Source organism: Engystomops pustulosus, chromosome 10, assembly GCF_040894005.1.
Source record: "Engystomops pustulosus chromosome 10, aEngPut4.maternal, whole genome shotgun sequence".
Classification (NCBI taxonomy): Eukaryota; Metazoa; Chordata; class Amphibia; order Anura; family Leptodactylidae; genus Engystomops; species Engystomops pustulosus.
The window spans coordinates 30,671,246-30,690,819 of NC_092420.1; the positions used below are offsets into that span (position 1 = coordinate 30,671,246).

General features: G+C 41.0%; 1 protein-coding gene across 2 annotated transcripts in view; it reads right to left on the reverse strand.

Moving 5' to 3' along the window:
* CSF2RB (colony stimulating factor 2 receptor subunit beta) overlaps positions 1-7,944 on the reverse strand; it is a 34,221-nt gene extending 26,277 nt beyond the window's left edge. Inside the window, exons 1-6 of one of the 2 annotated variants that reach the window (XM_072126894.1) lie at positions 7,857-7,944; positions 5,242-5,388; positions 4,006-4,135; positions 1,314-1,483; positions 840-994; positions 603-768 (exon numbers count right to left, since the gene is read on the reverse strand). In XM_072126894.1, coding sequence (XP_071982995.1) covers positions 603-768; positions 840-994; positions 1,314-1,483; positions 4,006-4,135; positions 5,242-5,302 — 682 coding nt within the window. In that variant the 5' untranslated portion in view covers positions 5,303-5,388; positions 7,857-7,944. The remainder of the gene's footprint in view (positions 1-602; positions 769-839; positions 995-1,313; positions 1,484-4,005; positions 4,136-5,241; positions 5,389-7,856) is intronic. The other variant, XM_072126895.1, reaches the window with a different exon arrangement.
* Between the last annotated feature and the right edge of the window lie 11,630 nt (positions 7,945-19,574).

Below are 19,574 nucleotides of genomic sequence, written 5' to 3' on the forward strand. Positions count from 1 at the left end.
CCACTTTACTCACACTGGGGGTCATTTACTAAGGGCCCGAATCACGTTTTTCCATCGGGTTACCCGAATATTATCATTTTTTTGTCGATTTTCCATGAATTGCCGTCATGCACGTGACGGAAATCGGGGGGCGTAGTCGTCAGAAATCCCGACGGATTCGGAAAAACCGCCGTATTTTTTTTTAAAAAGTGGCGCTTGACACGCGCTTACCTGCACCAGCAACGGATGGTGAACTCCAGTGAACTCCGATGGAATTCAGCGCAGCAACGACACTTGGTGGACATCAGGCGCACTACCTTAGTGAATCGCCGGAAGACCCAAATCCTCCACAGAGAACGCGCCGCTGGATCGCAACAGGACCGGGTAAGTAAATCTGCCCCACTGACTTTATTTACCCAGTTTGCATCAATAAATGCCATTAAACTACAGAATAAATGTAGAACTATATAATAGCTCTACTTTGGGGGATTTTTCCCTTTTTGACTAATTAAAAAAAAAATTGACCATTGTAGTCATGTGTTACAGACTACAGCGGTCACAAGAGAAGATGTAGTTGCTGGAGAATTAGGTTTAGGTTGCAGAAAATCTTTGTTCAAAAATACCTTCTTCAGGCACCGTCCATGCAATAGGGTTACACCAGGCACTGCGGTACCGTGGATCTTTGTCTGGTACAGAGCGAACTCTGAACAGGTAAGTGCTCCCTGGAACCAATTGTTCTGGACTGAAGCTGACCTCTGTCTTTCCCATAACATTTAGTACTGCAGCATCCTGGAAAGTAAAGATGAAATTAATAATACCATATATAACCCCCCCAGGACCTAAAGATGTGACAATTATACCTCCCAAGACTCCCAGTCCTGTCTAAGGTAGGTGACTTGGTAGAGTAGATGTCTATAGTAGGAAATATTATCAGGCTTCCTCCAACGTAGAATTATCGAACCATTCTTTAAATCTGACTTTTGAACCATTAACCCTTCTGGTGGCAGCATCCGAACTGGGAAAAAAATGTAAAAAAATAATATTTTTTTAATTAAATTGAAGGTTCCGGAACAGATACTGATGATGTTAATCTGGGAAAAGTTCCATAGTCTAGAACCAACCATGTGGAATCCTAAAGCAGGAGTCAAAATGGCCTATGTGGTTTACTATACCTAGAAATTGGACATCAATGACCTATTTTATCTATAAATGTAAGTAGTGTCTGTGCACTGTTATAGAGGTTAGAGTTCCACTTGTATAATACAGTACTGTCAATCCCCTAGACTTTGCACACAGCCTTCTCTGCTTATTGGATCTGTTGTCTATTAACTTACCCTTATTGTTTGGGATGATGAGAGTGTTTCTGCTCATATCACGCTTCGGTTGCAGGGAGCAAGTGGTGGTCATTACGTAGCTGAATTTGTCATTAAATTGACAGGTCAGATATACTTCTCCATCTCTTTTCTCTCCAGGGTTATCTGGTTCACAGAGTTGAATACTATTGCTATCGAAAGAGAAAAAACAGCAGAAGAGATCATACTGCATGTAGTGTCGCTACATGACAAACTGTATATGTTTGTGCTTAAAGGGGTTATACAATTTTTCCAATATACTTTATGTTTCAATTCAACATGGAATATTATACTATACAGTAGATAGTATGCATAATTTTTTGTTTTATGGAAATTACTATGGATAGTATAATATTCCAAAACTTTAATCTGTCCAGGATTTCTCACCGATTTCATTCCCTATGGCATCTATTCCGATATTCAAAGAGAAAAGAATGAACCCTGCACAACCAATATAGAGCTCTAGGTAATGCCGTCACACCAAAATGTAGATAATCAACACAAAGAAAAAGCACTATGGGGCACATTTACTAAGGGTCTGTCGGATGCATTTCCGTCGGGTTTCCTGAATTTTTTTGTTTTGCGCTGAATTGCCCCAGGTTTTTGTCGCACTCAATCGGATTGTGGCGCATCGGCGCCGGCTTGCATGCAACACAAATCGGGGGGCGTGGACGACAGACAACCCAACTGACAGACTGCGGAATTTAAAAATTGTGTCGCAAGTTTAGCACTCATATGCACTCACATGGAAGAAGAAGCTGAACTCCGGCAGACCTCAGCGGGGGAAGCAACACATGCAGGAAATTGGACGCACGATCTTAGTGAATAACGGCAGCTCCAAATCCTCATCGGACATTCCAGATCGGCAGCGTCAACGGGACGGGTAAGTAAATGTCCCCCATAGTGCTTTTTCTTCATGTGGATTATCTATTCTGATATTTTAACTGGCAATATGTTATTATAATAATAATTCCTTTATTTATATAGCGCACACAGATTATGCAGCGCTGCACAGAGCCTACCAGATCAATCCCTGTCCTCATGGGGCTTACAATCTAATCAACCTACCAGTATGTTTTGGAGTTTGGGAGGAAACTAGTGGACCCGGAGGAAACCCACACAAACACGGAGAGAATATACAAACTCTTTGCAGTTATTGACCCTGGGACTTGAACCCAGGTCCCCAGCGCTGCAAGGCTGTAATGCTAACCACTAAGCCACCGTGCTGCCCTATTATGTATTAGAAATATGCAGATGAATAGTAAATCCTTGATTTCTTCCCAATGTACAGCAGCTTGAGTTCTGTTTATGAATTCTAGATGTTATGTCCATGCCAGTATTGACTGTCTGCAGCTTAGATACATTGATTTTTCTCTGTGGTTTGTGTGTGTACTATGGCTTAGGTTGCTGCCGTATTGGGACTGATTGAACCACACCCCATTTCTCTGCAGCTCAGCCAGGCAATGGTTAACTTGAGTGATGGATGGCAGTACAGTCAGCTGCTGGGGGAGGCATCCATGAACACCTTTATATATCTGCCAGTTCCATTGCACTTTGATGGTTTTATAGTTTTATTTTGATAGTCCCTGATATAATAATAAAGCTTTATTTATATCATATTCCACAGAGCTGTACATATCATGGGGTATATAAACGAGTCAAATAAGACATTACAGAGTAATAACATAATCAAATTGAGTGAGGGCCCTGAATGCCAGAGCTTTCAATCTATGAGGGGTGACACCGAAGGCGACTTGTACGATGGCCCAGCCATTCTTTAGGGGATAAATTAATGACATGTCCTATCTTTCCCCGTGTTACGGAACGTACACAATGCATTGCAATGGAGAGGGGAAGGGTAACCCCTCCTCCTCTCCATCGCAGCTGACGTATGCCCAACCAGCCGTAGCCGTGGCCACATCCTGTACTCCTGCTGCTTATTATGCATACCCATGCCACCTTCCTCTCTCAGCATGGGAGAAGGAGGTGATGTCACGTGAGAGATGTGAATTCACGCGTCCTGCGTGAAGTCACCTCACTCTCCCATGCTCCCAGCAGGCGGGGGGCGTGCACAATTAGCAGCCTGGAGTGCTGGATATCTCTGTATCTCTGTAAATTTCATGTAATGACCACAAAGAAGAGAACGGGACTTTGTGCGTTATATTGTATATATATATATATATAAACCACCCACCAAGTTTTATACTGAGAAGGACCTTCACCCATGAAATCCTTGTACATCTGTTCCTGCTCACAATACACATGTACACGAGAGCCATTACAGGACCGCCAAATTCCTGAATCCATAAATTGAAAGCAGACCGAAAGAGGACACATTGCCCATCCCCCAAGAAGCTGATTCTAGTACCATGTATCAGGGGCGTAACTTGAAGGGGTGCAGAGGTTGCGGTCTTACCAGGGCCCAAGAGGTTTAGGGGGCCCTTATGGTGTCACTTTCCCATATGAGAAGACTATTACTACACACCATACATTATAGTCGGGGGCCTGGCACAGACTTTGTACTAGGGCCCATCAGCTTCTAGTTATGCCACTGCCATGTAGTACTGTGTGGAGTGCAGTACTCTATGATCTGGTCAGTGGGTGAAATCTGGACAATACAATACCCCATGTTCTAATACAGGGCTGAAGGTTACCAATTCCATCACAGACAAACCTGGTGACATTATTCCAGTGGATTAGGTTCATAGGAAGCAGTTGATGAGTTTCTGCACGTAATTTCCATTGACACCTCCAGTGGGTCTTGTAGTTGTTGACACAGGTTAGAGAATCTACAAGTTCAGAGCCTATAAAAGGGAACATTAGAAATATCTCTGATTAGGAACCAAATCAAAGATTCAGCTTGTATTTCTTGAACACCATGACAGACCAGATTGAATACTGATATAAAATTGATGAATGTGTACTATAATTTCAAGGAAACAGAAAGAACATCCATCATACATCTGATATCAGAGTACAAACAGCCGCCATATACACTTTAATCATTTAAAAAGAACCTATCATCTGGTTCGACTGACCAAGCGACCTCAGATAGGGGGAAAGGACATTTCATATTCTTTCACGTTTACCTATAAAAAATCTTAGCTCGTATCTTTGGTTCTATAGTACCTATAAACAATCTTATCTTTATTATGACATAAAAAGCATATTTGTAGGTGCTATACAACCAAAGATATGGGCTTCTGAAGTGCCAGGCCCGCTGCAGCCTCTAAACTTGACTCATCTCATTTGAAAGTGAGGTGAGAAGAGTCATATTTGCCTGACTTTGGGGGAGATTGTTTTTTATAGATAAACGGATGAGATTTCACACAAAAAAGGGGAATTCAAAAACTAATATTTCATACCCTTCCTGAGGGGGCTAGTAGTTTGGAGGGGTAAAACCTGGTGATGGGTTCTCTTTAATGTAAACTGGTAGCATAAATGATCACTGATATACAGGCAGTCTCCTACTTAAGAACACCCGACTTACAGATGACCCCTAGTTACAAACGGACCTCTGGATGTTGGTAATTTACTATACTTTAGCCCCAGGCTATAATAAACAGCTGTAACAGTTATCACAGGTGTCTGTAATGAAGATTTATTTTTAATCTTGCTTCTTATGACAACCCAACATTTTTAAAATCCAATTGTCACAGAGAGCAAAAAAAATTTGACTGGGGTTACAATTCTAAAGTATACAGTTCCGACTTACATACAGATTCAACTTAAGAACAAACCTATAGAACTTATCTTGTATGTAACCAGGGGACTACCTGGTCACATAACCAGTGTTATTCCTCATGTACACACTGGATGGATGATTCATACAACGTCTGTATTAGGAGGCTTCACTTTAATCCTTAAAATCAACCTAAATATTGCTCCAATAGTGAAAGACTACACATACCTGGCGTTCCCTGTATGTATTGCAGGGTGCAGAGTAGGACAAATAACACTTGGGTTCCCATTTTAGCTCATCTCTGAAATCATGAAAATGGAAACTGATTTGATATCATGACATGAAGTCTTCCTTTCACAGAGAATCAGGGAGAATCTAGTAAAAGCAAAAAAAAGAAAAGTTTTAAAAACCGGGGGTGGAGTCCTTGTATTACGGCCTTTTAAACTAAAAAATTGCAATGTTTATTTATTGGTGTTTTCCGATATTCTCAACTTGTTCTATTCTTGGGCACAATATTTTGGCCACACTTGTAAAACGACCAGTTTTTTGGCGCTTCTATTTTTCCTACACGTTTTTATGGCACTTTTTGTGGCACAAAAATAGCCCAGCTAAAAGGTGGTCTAGGGAGTTTTTCAGTCTGTGCACCAATTAATTAATCCCTTGCGCCACAAACTCATATCCCACTTATCCCAAAATATAGTTTCTAGAGCCGTCCTGCGCCAAAAATAATAAATGCCGCTCAAGGTACATAAAGGCTTATTCAGACAACAGGTACAGTCAGGACTAAGTGTGAGTTGACTAAACTGAGCTTATTTCGTGCTTGTCCCGATGTTGCGAACTTTGGCCCTTCTGTCCTAACCCAAACAATGATGTGAATATGGAGCGGTAGAGTTATGGACGGACAACAACTTACAACATCATAGATCTCCAAGATACAGAAAGCAGAGCTACCATCATCAGTCCAGAAAATATGCTCAATTGTTTTTAAAAATTGAAAGCTGCTCAGTGATTGGCTGCAATTATTTAAGATAATTTTAAGAAACCTGCTCCAATTGGTGTCTTACTGGAGTTTGCTAGATATAGTTATATATTCCACAAAGGTCTGGTGTGATGGTGGGTATACAATTTATTTAACTGCAGCTGTTTCTTTCCCCTATACTGTAAAGACGCTGGATTTCCCTAGTTGCCCTTTTGTCATTAGATGTGAGTACGTGACCTGAGTAATGAAAAAATCAAAGTGTCCAATTTCACCAAGGTCAGGTAGCTGCAGGTGAGCGCCGCTGCAGGTTTTGTCAGGATGAGTTTGTATCTAGGTTACAGTCATGGAGTTTAATGTCTCCTTTTCTTCCAAATTCTTTTTACCGCAGAGAAACAATAAAATGAGGTTTTTACGCACATTTTTCTCCACCTGAGTTTAAAAAAAGGCAGAAAAAGACATTAACAACATTACTGGTATGGGATTTATAGTATCTCAGGAGCCTGGACGAACCAGTTGTACCTGTCAAGTAGTTCAGAAGTTATGTATGGCTTTAAAATGTTTGCTTGTACTTATAGTATAAAACAGAAAGCACCAACTCTCCAGACTGAGGCCATAATAGAGTCAGGCTGAAGGCCAGATGTGTTTTTTATGCATACAATAGCTAATATTATATATAACATGATATCACACATTATACTGATGTGCAGAGGTTGCGATCGCACCTGGGCCCAAGAGGTTTAGGGGGCCCTTGTGGTGTCACTTTCCCATATGTGAAGACTATTACTATAAACCGTACATTATATTCGGGGGCCTGGCACAGACTTTGCACTGGGGCCCATCAGCTTCTAGTTACGGCACTGGATGTGTAGTTCCTTATCCCTCCTCTTTTCTGAAATTTTCAGATATATGTTGTATTTCCAAGGCATTGAAGGGGTTGTGTAATTAACTATATTTATGATATATCCATAAAAAAGGGGATAAAAATATAATTGCAGAGGGTTTCGTTTGGACGGGGGATTATAATTCCACTTATTTGCTCCATAGCACTGGGAGTTTCAGGTTTTGGTCAAGCTGCTTGCCAATCCGGAAGTCAATGGAGCTCAAGATTAAAGGGTTGTCTACTTTAAGCAAATTATTGATATAGAATATATATATAGAAAGTATTTGGAAAATTGTACTTTTCCTTACACAAAACATATCAATAATATGCTGAAAGTGGACAACCCCTTGCAACTCTTGGAGCAGCATTGCCTTTAGACCCTGGACTAAACTCTGAACATCTCATGGAGCAATGTACAATCAGTAATCCATGATTGAAAGTAGTATGGTCCAAGAGCTAACCTACCGAGACATGACCATTCACCTAAACTGACAGGCCTGAGGAGCAGAAGTAGCCAAACTCTAGAGGGGCTACAGATATCCACAGCTCAACTATCAGTGGTGCAATCCACAAATCTTCCCTTTATGGATGAAAGCCATTCTTGAAAGCAAGTCATAAGAAGCTTCTAGATGCAGGTAGAGACATATGTGCTAAATGTCGCAAATGACATTTATAATTTCAAATTCTCTAAAATTTGCATCATTTTTTGGCGAAAAAAAACTTCAGACAAAACCGTACTTAGGAAATGGAAAGAAGTGACTTGAGACATTTGTGCAACCTTTTTGAGACATTTGTAACAAATGTCTCAAAAGAGATCTGAAAAAAAAAACATTTAACACAAGGAAAAAGGAACAAAGAAAAGATAAATGACCCCCATATTGTATAAATATGGCAATTACTGCATAAAACTGTATACACATGGACTAACAGTTATAGTAGGTTACACATATGTCCTTACATCACTTCCTTTATCCTTAATCTTACCTGTACTCATGTTCCTGGGGCTCTAGAATCCAGACGTCTAGACACCAGTGTGGACCTTGTAGTGACAATGATGTTGTTCTAGTTTTTGTATTCACATACAATATTTTTAGCTGTTTTCCTGTATGTTGCAACCTCATTCTAGGAATAGGGAAGTGGCTTTATGTTATGATCACAAATAGGTGGGAAGAGACCTTATGGGAAATTCCAAATGGTACAGTCCTTTTTAAAGGGGATGATGCTAATGTTCTGAAATCTTGAGGTCCCATATATATGGGGCAATTACTTTGTAATTGTAGTCCCCACTGCAGGAGAACACACTTGTTGCAAACCCCATATTAGTTATATAATGCCAATAGTAGTGCCGGCAGACATTGGTGGAGTCAAGGATGGAGCTAAGGGTCATCACTATGAGATCATTAATAGTGACATAGACAAGAGGATAAACCAGTGCCATGGATGATAGGAAAATGTCAGAACATCGGGTAGACAAAAGATACTATACAGACAATCCAATGACCTTGGTGAAGAAGAAGACTGATGTAAGCCTATGCCCATCCACCAGGAGGTCTAGTGCAATGTAAGAAGCATCTGGGGATTCACGAAGCATATGATATATTTCCCCTATAGTGTCTATGCTGCCCCTATCCATAGCTACAATCTCATGTAAGGGAGACATTACAGAACAAGAGCACAAAGCATCTGGTCTGTTGAAACATGTTTTCTTCTACATCATGTGGGTCACTTACTTTGGGAAGAGATGTCACCAGTATGGGAAGACCACTATCCAGTAGGGGCAGTTTGATGTCCTGGCCAATGTTCTGTTTGGGTCCTGGTATTCATGTGGATGTCACTTTGATACTTAGCAGGATAATCACCACACACTTTGTCTAAGGATGGTTTGCTGTGATGGTGAGTTGGCCTCCAAATTCCCCAGATCTTAATCTGATCAAGCATCTATAGAGTGTATCCAATCCCTTGAATCGCCACCTTACACCCTACAGGATATGCCGTTAAAGTCTTGTTGTCAGAAACCACAGGACCTTATTATCATAATGGGAAGCGACCCGTAGCGTCACCTGGTTAGCCAGGACTTCTCACAATGGAGATGAAAATGATCTTACATTTTGAGGAAGTTACAAATGAGTCTTTTTATTTCAGCATTTTTCATGTTGCAAAATATTAGTCTACAAACAATGTCATTGTGCCGGAATTATTGCATTCATTTCTTTGTGCAATTAGGCAAATGTTTGAGTTAAAAAAATGAAAAAGCCTGAGGTGTTCCATAATCATTATATCTGCTAATGAATCTGTATTCTGAAGAGCAGATCCTCCCTTTGTTCTGTATGATGGCGGTGACTACCTCTGACCAGTGCTGGGTTCTTCTCTATAATCTCCAGCTTCGCCAACCACCTGTGTAGCGCTGGTATCTGAGCACTATATGGTCACTATATGGCAGTACTATATGTTATAACCACTGCCTGACCCTGTGATTAGGTTTTTCTATGGTCCACTTTGGAGATTTACATATTAAGAAAGTAGCAATATGCACTGTGCCCTGCTACCATTCCTTACATTCCCAGCAAGAATAACAACATAACTGCACAAATTAGGTTATAGAATTGTTATTTTATTGGAAATCATGCATTTACAGACATGTGATGAAAGGTGACATGGGGCATGTAGCATGCATTGAGGGATAGGGGTAATATTGTATTAGAGCTGCCACTGCTTGTGTGTTGTGGCCTATCCTCATTCGGCCCTGCCTATCCCCATGTGACTACTGAGAAAATAAATTATGTTTTAATGAGCAGTTATTTTCTCCTCGTTTTTGGATTTTCAAGGTACTTTATTCTACAGAACTCAGTTTAAATGTGTGCTTTTTCCCTACAGGACATTATTGACAATTATTTAGTTCTTGCCGAGTTAGAAAATTAGATATTTAATTTCCTGTGACAAATAACACATAATAGATTGTACCGTGTCATTCCTGATAAAGTATCAGTGCGGGATGTTAGTAGCTCATTGTACAGACAAAAGGTGCAAATGTTCAATGCGAGGTTAACCCATAATTATGTCCCTGTATATTGTACGCAATATTTGGGCTGCTTTTTGCACTGCTATCTTATTCTTGAAAGTATTTGCTGGTTAGTAGATTTACCCAAGGAAATGCAAAAAAAGTACCATCAGGGTCAGTTTCCTAGACTCAGACTCTATTCACACTACCAGTTTGTTGCGCCAATAGAGGTCTCTTATGCTCGGTAACGGAGCAGTGAGCACACTAAACCACATGTATCACAATATTGGTTGTAGGGTTTGTGGTGTATTTTGGCACAATTTACATATTAACAGCTTTTTTGCATCTTAATTGTCCTATGCCTAGGGTACGCTGCGCACCTTTCTCCCGATAGATTTAGCCGTGTCTATCCAGGTCTGCTGTGCGTCTTTTCCCTATGTTTCAAGTCGCAAAGACATAAAATAGAAATAATCTAGGCCAGTGATGGCGAACCTTTTGGAGACAGAGTGCCCAAACTACAACCAAAATCCACTTATTTACCGTGAAGTTCCAACGTGGCATTTTAAGCATTAGCTTACTATTATGTGTTCTTCCGCATCTTTCAATTGTATCGGCCACCTAATGCCACTAATACAGTTGAGAGAAAGAGGGCAAATAGCTTCTCTCCATGGCCTCTCTGTACAGGAAGAATGATGTGCCTGATGAAGTAGCCTGCAACTGCAGAAAGATTTGGTGGATTTGGTCCTGTTGGGTAAATTCTGTCCTGCAGTGATGGCATGAGTGCCCACAGAAAGGGCTCTGAGTGCCACCTCTGGCACCCGAGCCATAGGTTCGCCACCACTGATCTAGGCACTAAAGTATTCCAACTTCCAGAAGGAGGAGAATCGGAAACATGAGCATGGACCCCTTCCAAACCCGCACCACAATGTCACCGGCTCACAAACGGAGCCTGTGCCATTCAGAGCTTGTATACCAAAAAGATAACTACAATTGTGGGTGTTAACCCTGGGGTTTCTGCATGTTTACCTGGGGGATCCAATCCTTTCTTTAGCAGCGCTGGGGTCCGATGAGTTTTCTTCGATACCTTGTGTTATAAAAGTATGAGCTTGAACAAGCGATCAGAGGATGACAAGCTTTGTGTTGGGTGGGCAAACTGCGGAGCTGGTGCTGCTACTCTGATGTTTGACGAAATACCAAAGAAGTACTTTTTGAGTAAAAGACACAATAAGGCACTATATTGTGCCTTTTGTGCCGTACTACAATGAACAATAAACCCCTGGGCGGCCATGCCACAAAGTATAACAAAAGTCCTATTTTGGTCTGTATTTTTGTTGCATCAACTACTCAGTTTCCTATGGAGATGAGGGGGCTGAGGAGCGATCGGCTGTGTACTTCACTCGGGCAAACCTTATACCTTCCTTGTTCTTCTCCTTACCCCAAAAATATGGAGCAAAAGAGTGTCAAAATTAGTATGGCATACAGATTTCCAAGTGGAGGAGGAATGATTTAGAATGTGTAGGGGCAGAATGAATTACCATGATCTGTGGCGCCCGTCCTTCATGAACCTGGCACCCCCTGCACTGCTCCGGCACAGTGCACCAACTTTTTTTTGGTGCAACACATTTCTGCCGGACTCTGCTTGTAGTGCACAGTCCTACTGAGCAGCGGAACGCCACTCTCAGTGCAGATATTTGTGTCATGTGAAGAATAGTGCAGCCGCACCACAAAAGGGTCAAGTGCGACACATATGTGGCACAGACACTTCTTAAATACATGTGCTATGCACTTTCACAAAGAAAGTGCATAGTTCATCAGAAAACTATTGCACGGCCTTTAGTAAATGTGGGCCATTGTGTCATTGATTTTACAAAGGGGTCAGGAGAAATAATGCAGTGGTGCACTAAGGGCCTCTATAAAAGAACAGTATATTGTCCCCTTAATCTGGAACAGCACAGTATGGAGAACCTTTCATCCTCTCCGTTATCTCTAGAATGAGATTTATCAGCGCTTATATGCCAGTTTCTGGTGTGTGAGCACTGAAATTGTGATTATATTTGTGACTTTGTAGTCGTGCAGGGGGAGGGCACGGGGTGTTTCTGCATTCGCTTCCTCACTTACTATATCGACCTTGTGTAGATTTGTGGACACCCAACAGATACATCAGAAGGCCTAAGTCTCTTGATGTATCCAAAGAGATGATGGTGGACGTGGCCTCATTCATTATAAATCTCCACTTAGTCTTTACATTCTTTAATAGATGATTTTTTAGACCCCCTTCTTCTGGCACACATTACAGTTATCATCCTATTACATATTGCATCCATAACTATAAAGTCTTTTGGCCAAAAGACAGAACTCCCCCAGATGATAATAGGTCTATTCTAGTGAACCACGCCCCATTACACCCCATTATGCTCTATGTACAGATGGTAAATAGTGGGGCACATTTACTTACCCGGTCCATTCTCGATCCCGTGACGCGTTGTCCGACGTGGATTCGCATCCTAACGGGATTCACTAAGGTCGTGCGCCCGATATCCACCAGGTGTTGCTGCTGCGCCGAGGTCCGCCAGAGTTCACCATCTTCTTCCTGGTGCTTGTAAATGCGTGTCAAGCGACACAAACTTTTTTTAAAATACCGTGGTTTTTCCGAATCCGTCGGGTTTTCCGACGGCCACGCCCCCGATTTCCGTCGCATGCAAAATGGTGCCGATGCGACCCAATCCGTTCACGTCCGCCAAAAAACCGCGGCAATTTGGTGCAAAACGGTAAAATTCGGAAATCCCGATGGAAATTCGCGATTCGAACCCTTAGTAAATGTGCCCCATTGTGTCAATCTTATTACAGGGTACCTTGTGTTACATTCATGACATGTGACCAGTGACATCATCGCAGGTCCTTTAGCCTTCTAAGAATAGCAAACTGTACACCATGTATGTGATTACATGATATATGTGGTCAGAAACATGTATGGGATACAGTTTGCTATTATTAAGAGTCTAAAGGACCTGCAATGATGTCACTGGTCACATGTCATGAACTGTGAGCAGTAAGGAGGCATAAGGCATGGGGAGGATTATATGGGAGGGATCAGCCGAGCAGGACACATCCCCCTCTGATGCCAGGTAATATAAGATAAAAGGTGATTTCTGTGGATGTAAGCAAAACAATTTTTAACTAAAAGAAAGATGTCAGTCAGTTAATAGGGCTCTATAGGAACCTGTCAATGGCTGTATGTGTGCAAATGTGGTGACAGGTTCCCTTTAATCAGTGACTACAGGACTGACAGAGCAGAAGTAGTATCTAAAAAAATTACTGTGGACGACCTTCCCCATTGGGTTAGCAACTAAATGGTGACTTCCTTATTGCTGCACAATTTGCTCCCAGATGTTTCCAATGGGGAGCATTTATCAAGCTGCTTAAGAGAAAGAATGTGCTTTGTTGCCCATGGCAACCAATCACAGCTCCCCTTTAAAATATTCACGAGCACTGGTGAAATGATAGCTGAGCTGTAATTGGTTACAATAGGGCAACTAAGCACATTCTTACTCTTAGGCAGCTTGATCAATCTCCCCCAATGTCTCCTGAATAACAACATTATGCTCCTAAATAATATACCCCTCACACCACATCAGACCATTTTGTGTCCCAAAACAATACTGTATATAGTGAGAAAAAAGATGGTCAGAACTCTGAGGTCAGTAAAAGCAAAGTTCCAGCTAGTTAGTTTAGTTTTGATATTTGCTATACTGTGCTTTTACTGACTATTGGTTAAATAAATCTGGAGTTTTTCCAGACCTTGGGGTGCTGACCATGTTTTTTCTTACCTTGCATTATACACAAGTAGCTGAACGCCTCCCCTGCCATAAGGCACCAGTAGGTGAGCTGATCATACTTACCTGTGCAGCTATATTACATGAAAACAATCACATATCATATAAAATAAAATATTATAGCACAGGACATTGAATATATAGAGTTCTTTAAGGGGGCAATGTATTTTAGAATTTATTATGGGGCACTGTGTATGCAAGAACGCCAGATAATAAACTGTATACATTGTCCTAGAATAAATTAAAATATAAATATGTCCCTCCATAATAAATTATAATATGTGATTGCATTGTGTCCACTGGGTCCCGATCACAAGGACTCAGGCAGCTGTTAGGTACAATGGTATCTTAACCCCTTGTACTTGGCCCTTTTTAGTTTTTTCACTTCCATTTTTCACTCCCCACCTTCAAAAATCTATAACTTTTTTATCTTTCCACATAAAGAGCTCTGTGATGGCTTCATAGTGCATAGTGCACTTCATAGTGATGTTACTTAATATTCCATGCCATGTACTGGGAAGCGGGAAAAAAAAGATGCTGAAAAAATGCATTTGCGCCGTGTTCTTGTGGGCTTGGATTTTACGGCTTTCACTGTACGCCCCAAATGACATGTCTACTTTATTCTTTGGGTTGGTACGATCACAGGGATAACAAATTTGTATAGGTTTTATGTTTTCATACATTTACAAAAATTATAACCTCCTGTACAAAAATATTTTTTAAAATGTTTCCATCTTCTGGCGCCAATAACTTTTTCATACTTTGGTGTACGGAGCTGTGGGTGACGTCATTTTTTGCAATATTTGATGGCATTTTCATTGCTATAATTTTTAGGACTGTGCGACCTTTTGATCACTTTTTATTGATTTTTTTCATATTTTTCAAAATGACAAAAAAAAGTGCCATTTTCGATTTTGGGAGCTATTTTCCTTTACGGGGTAACACGCAGTGAAAAAGCATTATTATATGTTGATAGATCGGGCATTTTTTGACACGTCGATACCCAATGTGTTTACGATTTTTACTGTTTATTAATATTTATATCAGTTCTAGGGAAAGGGGGGCGATTTGATTTTTAGTTTTTTTTATTATAATTTTTTTTTAAACTTTTTTTTATTTTTACTTTTACTATTTTTCAGACTCCCTAGGGTACTTTAACCCTAGGTTATCTGATCGATCCTATCATATACTTCCATTCTACAGTATGGCAGTATATGTGGATTTTTCTCCTCATTCATTACAATGTGCTGATAGCACATTGTAATGAATGGGTTAAAATGAGACAGCCTCGGGTCTTTGGAAGACCCGAGGCTGTCATGGTGGCGGATCGCCGCTCACGGATGACGTCACGGGGAGTGACGATCCGCGGCAAGATGCCGGCGCCCATGCGTGGCAGCGATTGTCGGGAAAACACCAGTGAGCCCTCTCCATGCACCGGGACATGGCTTGCGTCGTACTAGTACGGCGCAAGTCGGGAAGGGCACTTATACAATTGATTCTTTTAGCAGGCCCCTTTCTTTAGTGGTGTGACTGGGCCCCATGCGACAGTACCACCGATAACGCCCTGATGGCAGCCCTGCATTTCAACCTTATATCAGCTTTTTGTTAAACATTTTTTTATTGTCTTTTATATATTTATAATTATTTTGTGCAATGGTACTATTTTATTGTGTTTTATATTCTCTTGTATATGTATTATCATTTCTAGAGCACGTAAATTTGCCCTAGGGGATAAATAACGTGTGTATCTTTAAGCTATGTGATATATTGGCCCAGTCCCCTATGTGCACTGTAATAAGAAACAGCTTTTAAAAGCAAATAGACATTAACCTTCTGCTTCACAGCACAATGGTTTCACGTATTTACATCCCTGGTGTGCTGATACACTGCACTAGCACGGAGAGGGTGATTATGATACTGCGGCGGGTAATGCTGTTGCATTGCAACATCTGAATTGAAACCAAACAATCTACATGTAGTTTATAAGTTCTCCCTGTGTCTACAAGGGTTTCTCCAAATCTCCAAAACAAAGTGACAGGGGATTTAGGGTGAATATATGTGATCCATATGGATTGCCATGCAGAAAATCTGCTGCATAATACATTACCATTGATGATAATACTGTGCTGCGGATCTGTATTGTGGGCCACACTGGGGGCAGTGAGCCATGACAAAAGGGCAGGTTACCTATTGAAAATACATTAACACTAAAAAACAGGCAGTAATGGCTTACACCACATTTATCAACTGTTTGAAACATATAAGGAATGGTTTACCGAAAATGGCTTTGATGATAGTAAGATACTGTAAGGTGCGGCAGAATACAACACGTTCCAAAATATTATAAAATCATATTTATCTGTGATTTTCCAGAATTTTTGATTCAAATGACAGCCAGTATAATAAAAGCCATCACCTGTTACAGTATAAATCGAACAAACCTCCCAAAGATAACAGTGTATTCTTCCCAATTTTAAAGAACGCAAAAGGCAAAGTTCCAAATTAATACGTTTCAAAACATTTTATAAGTTGTAAAGAACTGAAAATGGTCATTTGTTGAATTTGCAGCATTACTGTAAGAGAGCAGCTGCTGAAATGCCATTACATACCAGCAAACAGATATTTATAGCTGCGAATCTCAAGGTGTAGGATCCTTCAAAGACTTGATGTGGTGCATAAACCTACTATTCGGCCACCCCTAACCTGTGCTCACAAACACAAACGGTAGCAGTGGGCCCAGACATACATGAAGACTCGTTTTTAAACAGTCTCGTTTACTGATGAGTGTCCTGCAATCCAAGATGGTCCAAATGGATGGAGTAGTGGATGTTTGGTGAATGGCCACCATGTCCCAACAAGACTGTGACGTCACCAGGGAGTTTGCAGAGTCATGTTTTGGGTCGGTATCATGGGGAGAGAACTGGTAGGCCCTTTTAGGGTTCCTGAAGGTGTGAAATTGACCTTGACAAAGTATGTAGAGTTTTTGACTAACCACTTTCTTCCATGGTACAAAAAGAAGAATTGTTCCTTTCGGAGCAAAATCATCTTCATGCACCACCTACAAAGATACCTCTGTGTCATTGGCTGATATGGCCATACAAGGAAAGAATCTCATGGTGTGGCCACCACCTTCCCCTGACCTCAACCCTATAGAGAGCCTTTGGAGAATCATCAAGCAAAAGATCTATGAGGGGGGGGGGGGGCATTTACATCAGAACAGCAGCTCTGGAGGCTTTTCTGACATCATGCAAAGAAATTCAAGCAGAAACTCTCCAAAAATGTACACGTTCAATGGATGCAAGAATTGTGAAGGTGATATCAGAGAAGGTTGCTATGTTACATATAACTTGGCCTGTTCAGATGTTTTGGATTGAAATAGCTTTTGATTTCAATGAATGTGACCTCCTAATGCTGCAAATTCCACAAATGACCATTTACCATTCTTTACAACTTGGAAAAAAATGTTTGGAAACTCTGCTGTGCAGAATAATCTGGAATTGTACATTTTGAGCTTTTTTTTAATTTTGAAGAATATCCTGTTGTCATTGGGAGGTTTGTTCAATAAAATTTGATTTATTCAGGGGTGATGACTTTTATTATACTGACTGTCATTTGAATCGACCATTTAGGAAAATCAGAGATAAATATCATCTGCATAATAATTTGGAAAGTGGTGTATGGTCCCGATATAAGCTAAAGAAATGAATACATCTTCTTCCAACTGTGGTATACCAGGACCCAATTTTACCCATAATTCCAGTAGAGAAATCCATAATTCCAGAAAGTTCAAATTGTTGGGAAGCAATGATGATGGCAAAGGTTGCTAATAGATAATGGCTGTGGTCTTCAGCGGTTTGTGCCCTTACGGAGGACAGTAAGATCATGGATAGCCTCTCAAGACCTTCTACACAGTCATCACAGCAATAATCTGGAACTAAATCCAGGTGAATCAGGCATTTCTGTATTATCCTTACATCTCCTTTGTACTGCCATTGTTAGTGTACCGGATAGCATGGTTTTGGGTTTCACAGAGATCTATGCTCCGCTGCCTCTGATTGGGAGGCAACAGTCTACAAACAATCTTTTACCAGGTTCTCCTAGAAGCCCAGGTATCTCTGAACAAAATTTTGGCCAACAAATGTGGAAGCTATCCAATGGTTAGGTTTTTGGTGATGTATTTTTATTAAAGCTAGAGCATTTTGAAACTTTTATTAAGTTGATGTTCCTGATTCACTTGCAATGGTAGCAGAATCAGGCTTCAGGATGTCTGATGCGTGCCGCTGTTCTGGCCCATCCACACAAATGGAAGAGTCAAGTATTAATGATACATAACAGTCTCCGGTAATTTTATGTTATATTTTCATGACCTTTTTGGAGAAGTGAAGCAAAAAGATTATCTCTATACAATGGCCTAAAAGGGGTGGGATATAAAAGGCATTAGACAGTCTGTTAGGAAATCTACCATCAAAATCCATCATGATAATCCAGAGTCACTAACTCAACGATCCAGTCACCGTGGCTGTGGAATCTTCTTAGATTTGTTATCCATGGCCTCCTTCTTTCTATAAACTTTCTGGAAATTATGGAATTTCCAAATTATGGAAATTAGCCGGAATGGCTCTAAGGGTGTTACCAGAGCCCCTCAGTGCTGTAGCTTCACAAGCTGTTACAATGATCAGAATATGTCTCACAGAGGAGACCATGCTCTGTTAAATGTACCAGCTTGTGAAGCTACAGCACTGATGGGTGCCCACCAGAGCCCTACAGCCTCATTAAAATAATTAGTAAAATTCATATGTATAATTATATTTTATATCAATTATAAAATTTGATGTGCCTTGATCTATGGGTAAGTGTCTCTGGTTTATCATGCTTGATATTGATGGTAGATTTCTTACAAGGGACAAATTGTGATGATTTGGTCAGACTCTAACATCACCGGTCTTGAGAGGTTCCCCAGTATACAATGCTTAGTATGCACCATAATGGAAGAAGTCCAGCATTTATGACCTGTGCTGGAAAAATAAACCCTACCAATAGGGCCTCAAATCTTACAGGACTTGAAGGAGCCGCTTCTAATGTGTTGGTGCTAAATAACACATAAGACACATTGGGCCATATTTACTTTCCTGTCCCGTCGCGATCCCCGCCGATCCGGAATGTCCGGCGAGGATTCGGGTCTGCCGCGATTCACTAAGATTGTGCGTCCAATTTCCTGCACCCGTTGCTTCCCCCGCTGAGGTCCGCCGGAGTTCACCTTCTTATTCCCGGTGCATGTGAGTGCTGATCTCGCGACAAAATTTGCTTTTTAAATTCCGCGGTTTGTCGGAAACGGTTGGGTTGTCCGACGTCCACGGCCCCCGATTTGTGTCGCATGCAAGCCGACGCCATTGCATCACAATCCGATCGCGTGCACCAAAAACCCGGGGCAATTCAGGGCAAAACGGAGTTCAGACCCTTAGTAAATGTGCCCCATTAAGATGTTTTTTCAGAAACCATATGAGCCTGAGCTGTTTTGGTAGAACAAGGAGGAATAGTGGAATGGGGCTGGCCACTTATTGCAAACTTTGACAGGGTAAGGATAAGTTGCTAATATGGTCACCCATGTTACCCTGTTAAAGTGACCCTTGGGTGCAGGACTTGGGACTTCCTGTGACTTGCTGGATTCTAGTAGATGGAGTGGGTCATGCCATATGCCATAACCACTCCCAAATCAGTGGATAAGGTTAAGTATCATATAGATGACCCTGTTAGGGTCTTACACTTACCCTGTTATTGTTTGCTATAAATGACCATCCTCTTCAATGTAATGGAGGATCAGTATGCATATACTTCAGGATTACATTTGCTTGGTAATAAAAACCAGGTACA